The following is a 9,605-nucleotide window of genomic DNA, read 5'->3' on the forward strand; positions in this document are numbered from 1 at the left end:
TTTCCAGCCACTCTTCCCCAAGCCTGTAGCGCTGCATGGGGTTGTTGTGGCCAAAGTGCAGGACCCGGCACTTGGCCTTGTTGAATCTCATACAGTTGGCCTGGGCCCATCGATCCAGCCTGTCCAGGTCCCTCTGCAGAGCCTTCCTACCCTCGAGCAGATCAACACTGCCGCCCAACTTGGTGTCGTCTGCAAACTTACTGAGGGTGCACTCGATCCCCTCATCCAGATCATTGATAAAGATATTAAACAGAACTGGCCCCAATACTGAGCCCTGGGGAACACCGCTCGTGACCGGCCGCCAACTGGATTGAACTCCATTTACCACAACTCTCTGGGCCCGGCCGTCCAGCCAGTTTTTGACCCAGCGCAGAGTACACCTGTCTAAGCCGTGAGCCGCCAGCTTCTCTAGGAGAATGCTGTGGGAGACGGTGTCAAAGGCCTTACTGAAGTCCAGGTAGACCACATCCACAGCCTTTCCCTTGTCCACTAGGCGGGTCACCTGGTCATAGAAGGAGATCAGGTTGGTCAAGCAGGACCTGCCTTCCATAAACCCGTGCTGGCTGGGCCTGATGCCCTGGTTGTCCCGCACCTGCCTTGTGAGCGCCCTCAAGATGATCCGCTCCATGATCTTCCCCGGCACTGAGGTCAGGCTAACAGGCCTGTAGTTCCCCGGATCCTCCTTCCGGCCCTTCTTGTAGATGGGCGTCACATTGGCCAGCCTCCAGTCGTCCGGGACCTCCCCCGTTAACCAGGACTGCTGATAGATGATGGAGAGCCACTTGGCGAGCTCCTCCGCCAGCTCTCTCAGCACTCTCGGGTGGATCCCATCCGGCCCCATAGACTTGTGAGTATCCAGATGACGTAGCAGGTCGTTGACCGCTTCCTCTTGGATTATGGGGGGTTCATCCTGCTCGCCATCCCTGTTTTCCAGCTCAGGGCGCCGAGTACCCTGAGGGTAACTAGTCTGATTGCTAAAGACTGAGGCAAAGAAGGCATTAAGTACCTCAGCCTTTTCCTCATCCTCGGTGACAATGTTCCCCCCCGCATCCAATAAAGGATGGAGATTCTCCCTGGCTCTCTTCTTGTCATTAATGTATTTGTAAAAACTTTTTTTGTTGTCTTTAACGACAGCGGCCAGGTTGCGTTCTAGCTGGGCTTTTGCCTTTCTCATTTCCTCTCTGCACGACCTAACGAGATCCCTGTACTCTTCTTGAGTTGCCTGCCCCTTCTTCCACAAGCGGTAAACTCTCCTTTTTTTCCTGAGTCCCAGCAAAAGCTCCCCGTTCAGCCAGGCCGGTCGTCTTCCCCGCCCGTTCTTCTTATGGTGTACAGGGACAGCCTGCTCCTGCCTTTAAGACTTCCTTCTTGAAGATCGTCCAGCCTTCCTGGACCCCTTTGCCCTTCAGGACTGTCAGGAAGCATGATATGGAAAGATTTTTAGCTTTCTAAAATGTAGTATTCCCAAAAGAATTAATCTAAATGAGGTAATGTTTTTTTAGTGCAGGAATCATCTACCTTTCAGAGCCATTCAGTCTTCTTATGCGCCCCTTTTAGCACCTGTACTGTAGATCACTGACCCTGTTCTAATGTTGGGACAGGACAGTCAGAAAAGGACATTAAATTGAGAGTTCAATGTAAAAGTGTGAGGGAAAGAAAGGAAAATCAAAAGGGAAAAAAGAGAAGTTTTCTTCTCCGTACTTCACAGAAATGCTAATTTACACACAATTTAATCCAATCCAGCCATAATATTTTATAAAACACTTCTGGCCTGTAAAACAAGAAATATAATTTTTTTTGTTACCACAGCTGCAATGTATATTATCCTCTGCACCATCTCCATGTCACTGATGTATGTCCTCAAAAGGGTCTCTGCATCCAAGCGTTCTTGAGCATAAATGTCACCAAAGCGAGCTACCAGGCAGGCACGACGCGAAGCATTTGTACGTCTGGCTCGGCCAGGTGAGCAGCTCCTCAGGGGAAGTGGACTAGGTGACTTGCTCTCACTGTGCCTTGGGGAAGGAGAGCGGCTCCGTGCAAGCCTGTGACAGACATGTAAAGAAGCATGAGGTCACTTCACCATCCTCGGATGCTTTTGCCTAGTGCACAGAGTTTTTTGTCAATTTAGTTATTACCAGGGTAAGCTGAGATTTTGAGCCAACATAATTAAAGAAGTAAAGCTGCAGCTGGTTAGTCTAATATGAAGGCATTTGTGTCAATACATTTTATGGGCTAGAGCCTGAACAATAAAATCAAGTAATTCCTAAAGTGTGTACAGCCAAGCACTTTGTTCTGGGGAGACACACATTTAACTAGTAATACTCTGGAGATTTGTTCCTCTTTCAGTACCACTGAAGAGTTGTAAAGTCAAATAAGTGAGAATATAACAACAAGTTCTGCCCTGTAATGGTACAGTATTCAAAGAGGACTTATAAACAAAGAAAACCTAACCATCTCTTTTTATCCCATACAGTTGCTCTCAATGTATTTTGTAAAGCTGCTCTCTCTGCTGTTTTGCCAGAAACTTAATATAGCTGCCTGAAATTAAAACATTTGGGCACTAGGAGAAGTCAGTTAAAGAGTTTATGTTCCTTCACAGCAAAGTACAAAAGCTTAGCTTTTGTTTATCCTTCAATTTAAAATGAGGAGGGAATTCATGCTACCTAACATGAACAACTTCCCTGATTCATTGACTTCTCTGAATAACGCCTCTACCTGCTCTGGAGAACAGACTTTTGGGCATCCAGGATAGAAATCTCATCCCGCAGTATTTGAATCTGCTGCTCATAGTCATTCAGACGATCTAACTTCCTCAGGGCGTCCTTCTCTTGGGCACGGGAAGTCTTCAGACTTAACCACACAGAATAAAGTCAGTCACAAGATGTCCTTCTACCAATGAAAACCATCTCTCAATTAATCCTCATCACCAAACAAAAAACAGAAAAAGAGGAGAAATACTGAGCAAGCTCCTTATGCTGAAATACAGGGAAATCAAGAGTTTTTAAAAAAGCATACTCCAAAGCATACTCTTAATTACACTTTAAAATGTAAAAGTGTACTGTGGCAGGAGACTGGATACACTACACTTCATGTCACTGAAGAGATCACTGGTTAACATTTGGTGTCCTTGCACTAGCTCAGATGAGGTCTAAGAAGGAAACTGGTTTCTTTCTCATATTTAAGATGTTAACTAAACCAGCTCAGTTTTCTTTCCTACAGTTTAAGACTCTAGGTGTTTTTTTTATATCAGGTCCTCGGGTTCTTTTCTTTGTTCAAATATATTAGTCAGTCAAAGGACATCACCAATGATGTTATTCAAGTAATATCAAAAGCTAATGATTCCTCTCCTGCTCTCCCCAAGAGAAGCAGTGTTTCTTAAACATTGGCAGACAACCAGTTAAGCAAGTTTACCTTCTGTCCTTTACTCTTACTTAATGTTAGAACATATCCCAACATCTCTGCTTTCCCTCCTAACACATATTATTGTTTTCCTCTTTCCAAAAGAAAAGAAAAGGGAAAAAAAAAAAGGATGCTTTCTATTCATTTTGGAGGCATTCAGTCTGTCCTTCCTTTTCTTTACTGAAGGACCCTGGTGAGATTTTTGAGGATCTGAACCAGTGAAAGCTGTAACACCTATCAATTGATAAGCTTCCTGTTCAGACTTTTTAAGGAGCGGGCTGGGCTGACTGAGACGTAGTAAGGCCAGCACATCTGCTAAGAGGAAAGACTGTCCTTCTAACCTGGGTAGGAAGAGCTGCAGATACTATTACAAGCCCATGGACACCCTTAGTCAGCTCCTCCAGCAAGGACTTCTAGCAGAGTAGCAGTAAAAGAGGGCTAAAGAATTCTAATATAAAGAACAACTGGGAAAGGAAAGTAGATTTGGGAAGATGAGCTCTAGAGGAAAATCATTATGTACCAAGGAAAAAAGGTTGGAAGAAAACACCCTACATAACATACAACACACTAGTCAGGCTTTCCTTAAATTGCCATGATAGAAAATGCAGACAGACAATGCAGTGTTAATAACTATCCAACAGAAAGGCTAAATAAAAAGTAAACATTTCACTTCTGTATTATTTTCTTTTTGTTATTTACCCCTATTCACATGGGGATTTTTTCAGAAAGTTTTAAAGCAATTTTTGATGGTCTTTATCGCACTGCTGTGAGATCCACAAAGCTTCATCATGACCACAGATAATGATTACAAATACAAACAGATGCTTAATTATAGGTCTGCCTTTATCAAAAGAGGGGAGAAAGAAAAAAAAAAAAAAAAGAGAACACATGACAGACTGAAACCAGCAGAAATACCTGCATCTTTCACTGTTCGTCACAAGTCACATGGTAAGTCACAAACATAAGAAAAGCCATCACTGAAAATGAATGTTTCTTTCTTTGTAAGAAAAACTAAATACCAAAAGAAAAAAAACAACTTTGACAGACGCATTTATGAATTACCAATGCTGACTTTTGTAAGCCTTAACACTAATCCTTTCCATGATAGTTAAATCTATGCAGTATTCGGAGTTTCCCCTGGTTTATTGTTCATTCACTCTACTGCTAAGTATTAATCTGAAATGAAGAGAGTATTATCATCTTTCTGTTAAGGTTAAAGAGATACAAAAAAAAATAATGGGAACAAACAAGGCAAAATACAGTTCTCAGAAAAATTAGAACAGTTTTTATAAGCCAGTTTTGTTTTAAGGCTATAACTAGTGTTTTAAACTCCACCATCTAACCATTTAAAAATAAAGGCATCTTCAACCAGTTTCTCAGGAGAAAATACAACAGCCTTGCGAATTTCTATCAAGTATCTGCTTAATGCTGTTTGGATAAAGAAGCCCACTGCTACCCTCCAGTTTCAAACAATTCATTAATGATAAAGTCCCTCACAGTTCCCTCAGTCCTTGGGCTAAGCCCTACTTTTATTCAGTCAGATTGCCTTGAATGTCAAGGCAAGAACAACTCCACCTATGTAATTTTTGGTCAGATGCCTGTTTAACCTATTTTTAAGAGCCCCCTGCACCAGCGACACTACAAGGTCTTAAGATAACTGATTCAAGCTACCATATTGGTTGTTATTTGTTACAACCATGTTTATCAAAACTTCTTCCTGCCAATCTATATAACAGGTCCTCTGTACAGCAGATCAAGAAAGAAAAGTCCTCTTGATCTCATTTACTTCAAAAGTGAGTCGTCTGGCTTTGTTAAGTTTGATTACACCTTGGCACGAGCCTAAGCACCCTAGTAGTAAGCTTCCATTTTTAATAGTACTAACAGGATTTTGTTCAGTCTGCATGTAACAAGTTTTTAGTACACTTTATTTTTTGTCTTCCCCTGAAGAACTTCCAATTACTTTTAAATGTTGATCATTATTCGTTTTTTAAAAATTGTATTTTCCTTCATAATTCTGCAGCAAATAGCTAAATCCTGTTATAATTAATATCTTGATATAACAAAAACTTGTACTGACTATAGAATTTAATTATCTTGAGTCTAGACCACATTTGCTCTAACAGCCCAGGAGACCAAGATGTGTTGCAAAACATGCTTTGATTTAAGTATGCGAGACCAACAGACTACGGACAAGAGGAATGAGATCATCAGCTATTCCAAAAGTCTCAAAAAACAAGTTTACAGACAAAGATGCAAAGGACACTCCTGGCAAACTGTTCCTTGTGTAAAAAAAAAATCCTGTCCTAAGTGTCACAGATCAGTCCTGACCTCACTTCCTCTACTTTTAGAAGGATTCTGGTTTTGACAGGCAGATGAAGACTAGGCAAATCTGATTTCACCCAACTAAAAGGGTTCAAATTTTGAAAAGATGATTCACAGAATGAAAAATAGCACCTTTGCTTCAATCAAAAGTTGCACACCCAGACAGAAGATGCAAGTGTAGAGTGCCAACTAAACAGAGAGCAAACGTGAACCATAAGTATGTGGAGATTACAGAATTCCTGAATTCGCAGGAAGACAGGAATGTTTTATTCTCCTGTCATTAGTACAAATGGCAACATGAATTTCTGTCCAGTCTGCATTAAGACCTACGCATGGGAATTGTAAGATGCTTTATTCCCTACTAATAGTTTTAATCGGATAGACAGCAGTCAGGTTATACCTAAGAATCAAGGAGTTATATGAGCTACTTTTCACCCAACAAATCAAAAGAGCCCATTTTATGGGAATATGAGTTTATACTCCGGGTAGCCATCCAAAAAATTAAAATCCAAAGTGATCAATACTTGCTAGGAAAGTCCACAGATGAAATCTATTAACATTATTCTAGAAGCAATGATAAACATCCAGAGATGAACAAGTGATATTCAACTTGATATTGGAAGTAGAAACTCTAATGGCCTGAAGTTTTTTTTGTTTGCTTATCTTAATCAGGAGTAGCTCATCCTTTCAGTTGCCCTAAAAGGAAAGATAAACTCGTGGACAGTTATATCCGTTCCTACAGTGTAAGCAGTAAAGTCAAGTTTCCTCCATTTTTAAGAGCAGCAATATTATTTATCTGAAAGGCACAAACATTTATTTAACAAGTATGACTACATTTCTGTTGTTGAAATGTCAGTTATTGCAAGAATTCACATGCTGCTGGAATTAATTTCAACTACCTTTGTATTCTTTTCTGATAATATAACACACACACACAAAAACCAAAACAAAAAAAAACCAAGCCAAAAAGAGACGTGAGCTACATTTCATAACAGTGAAGAATTATTACTGCTTCTAGAACTAGAACTAATTTCCTTTTACACAAAAGGAAATTAGTTTTTACACAAAAGGAAATTAGTTTTAAGGACCCCTGTATTGAAACGGAAAGGTAGGTCCCCTAGCTGCACCCTTACTGATCCAGATTAACTTCCCAGATGTGACTAACACACTTAGAAACTCAAAAAACATTTTTAAACCAGAGTTGTCAACATTACCAATAGCCATTACCTCTGTGCAGACAGACAAAAGGATTTGGCAAAAATAGTCTACAAGAAAAAGCTGTATAAAGAACTTTATCTTAAGATAGACAGACTGAAGTGTCTTTTATTTACACACACGCTACTTCCAAGAGCATCATAGGAAATTGCAAACAGTGGTTTCTGGCTATATTCAGAATATGGTTCTCTCCTATTTAACTTCATCTACAAGATTCAAATGCTATCAAGCTGCTAGTTTCAAAGTCATCCTTCCTCTATCCTAAAGAAAAAAGGATAGAAGTTCAGCCATAAGGGTTCTTCTCACATGGATCTACTTATGCTAATCCTCTCTTTATAACACCAAGAAACAAAGCTACAGGGTGTTAAGAAGCTAGACCTATTTTTTGCTATAGCATAGGACAGTGTAGAATAAACAGAACCCACTCAGGTAAATGACAGACTGTGTTTCTGCATGCTGACTTTCTGCCACAAATACCCCAAGATTCAATTTGTCTTACGCTGCTTTTAGCTCAACAATTTCATCTTCTGCTGCCAAAAGAGTAGTGGCTGATTTGGTCTTTGTGTCTTCAAGAGCCAACTGGGTTTTTGCCAGACTGCAAGAAAAATTAATGAACTTCATGGTAAAGGCAGAGATTCTACCAGAGAATTTAATATGATAAATTGACTGTTTAAGCAGGCCAAGTCCATATGAATTTAACATATGAAAACAATTACAGTGGGCTTTGTGCAGACTATCAGCACACAGAGAGCTTATAAAAAAATCATATCTGACCATGCAATAACAGAATTATTTTGCTACGATCCATTATTTTTCATTAAGACTGAATTCCAGTTTCTCCATTGATTTCAACAATTTAAGCGTTCAGAATGACTTCACTGTCCATAAATGGGGTATCTTGAACATGAATTATCTTTCTCCTGCACCTGTCCCCTGCCTGCCAATAACTAAACAATCATGACTCCATACTGCATCACCTTGAAAGGATCAGTTCTGAAACTTTAACGTATGACTTCTTCTCTGCTTGAATTATCTCTTCCCAACACTCTACCTTCCAGACTTCTACCTTTGCAAACCACAGCCATCACCTCTCTGACCTGACTGCACAGAGAAATGCAACCCACAAAACTGTACAAAAGCTTTACCACTGATTTCCCACTTCTTGCAGGAGCTAGCCCAAAATGACTTTTTCTTGTACTGCAAACTGCCACCCACTCACTCCAATCTGTATTAGTGAATAACTTACCTTGTACTTCTCACCTTGACCTTCCAATTCTTTTCTCCAGCTCATCAAATAATCTCCTTCTATCCACACAGGAGCATAGGATGAAATGCCTCACCCGTAAACCAGCCTTTATATATACCTGAACCACAGAATGGTTGAGGTTGGAAGGGGCTTCCGGAGGTCATCTGGTCCAACCTCCTTGCTCAAACAGAGCCACTTAGAGACGGTTACCCAGGACCATGTCCAGACAGCTTTTGAATATCTCCAAGGATGGAGACCTCGCAACCTCCCTGGGCAGCCTGTGCCAGTACTCCATCACTCTAACAGTAAAAAAGTGTTTCCTGATGTTCAGAGGGAACCTCCTGTGTTTCAGTTTGTGCCCGCTGCCTCTGGTCCTGTCACTGGGCACCACTGGAAATAGCCTGGCTCTGTCTTCTTTACACCCTCCCGTCAAGTATATATGTTAGTAAGATCCACCAATCTCCCATAACTCTTCTCCATAGTTAGAAGTATCAACAGAAAACAACTCCTCTGCTTATTAAACCTTCCAGGCTGGAATTATTTTGCAAGATTACCTAATTCTGGCAAACCAGTTGAAATGCCAAGAACAAAAAACCTCTCTCTTCTTCCAAATGTTGTAGGGTCCTTCTCTGTCCCACCTTGTCACTTTTGATATTTAATGTATACTGCGAGATCACAAGATTTTTTTTTTGTCCTCTTATCTTCTTTTCAAGGGGATGCACTGATCTTCAACTCACTCAGAGTTGACTGAGAGACTTTTTTGATAGTGAAAAATTAGAATGCCTGCATTCATCCAAGATGAGACATAACAGATACTAATATGCATTTGTGAATAAGGGAAGAGCAACTGATGTCATCTCCCTTGCCTTCTGTAAGGCCTTTGACATGGTCCCACACAACATCCTTGTCTCTGAATTGGAGAAAGATGGATTTGATGGATGGACTAATTGGTGGATAAGGAATTGGCTGGATGGCCATGCCCAAAGAGTTGCAGTCAACAGCTCAATGTCCAAATGGAGATCAGTGACAAGCAGTGTCCCTCAGGGGTCTGTATTGGGACCGGTACTGTTCAATACCTTTATTAATGACATTGACAGTGGGATTGAGTGCACCCTCAGCAAGTTTGTGGATGACACCAAGCTGAGCGGTGCAGCTGATACTCTTGAGGGAACAGATGCCATCCAGAGGGACCTTAACAGGCTTGAGGAGTAGGCCTATGTGAATCTCATGAAGTTCAACAAGGCCAAGTGCAAGGTGATGCACCTGGGTCAGGGCAATCACCAGTATCAGTACATACTGAGGGAAAAAATGGATTAAGAGAATGGACTTGGGGATAGTGGTAGATGAAAAACTAGAAGTGAGCTGGCAATGGGTGTTTGCAGTCCAGAAAGCCAACCATATCCTGGGCTGCATAAAAAGAAGC

At 41.0% G+C, this 9,605-nt stretch overlaps 1 protein-coding gene across 1 annotated transcript in view; it reads right to left on the reverse strand.

Annotated features, from left to right (window-relative positions):
- The window catches only part of SPATA18 (spermatogenesis associated 18), a 21,665-nt gene that overhangs the window by 8,595 nt on the left and 3,465 nt on the right, over nt 1-9,605 (reverse strand). The window contains exons 4-6 of the mRNA XM_009335215.1: nt 7,436-7,531; nt 2,716-2,850; nt 1,805-2,042 (exon numbers count right to left, since the gene is read on the reverse strand). Of these exons, the coding sequence (XP_009333490.1) occupies nt 1,805-2,042; nt 2,716-2,850; nt 7,436-7,531 (469 nt within the window). The remainder of the gene's footprint in view (nt 1-1,804; nt 2,043-2,715; nt 2,851-7,435; nt 7,532-9,605) is intronic.

This window comes from Pygoscelis adeliae, unplaced genomic scaffold (assembly GCF_000699105.1).
Source record: "Pygoscelis adeliae isolate BGI_AS28 unplaced genomic scaffold, ASM69910v1 Scaffold21, whole genome shotgun sequence".
Lineage (NCBI taxonomy): Eukaryota > Metazoa > Chordata > Aves > Sphenisciformes > Spheniscidae > Pygoscelis > Pygoscelis adeliae.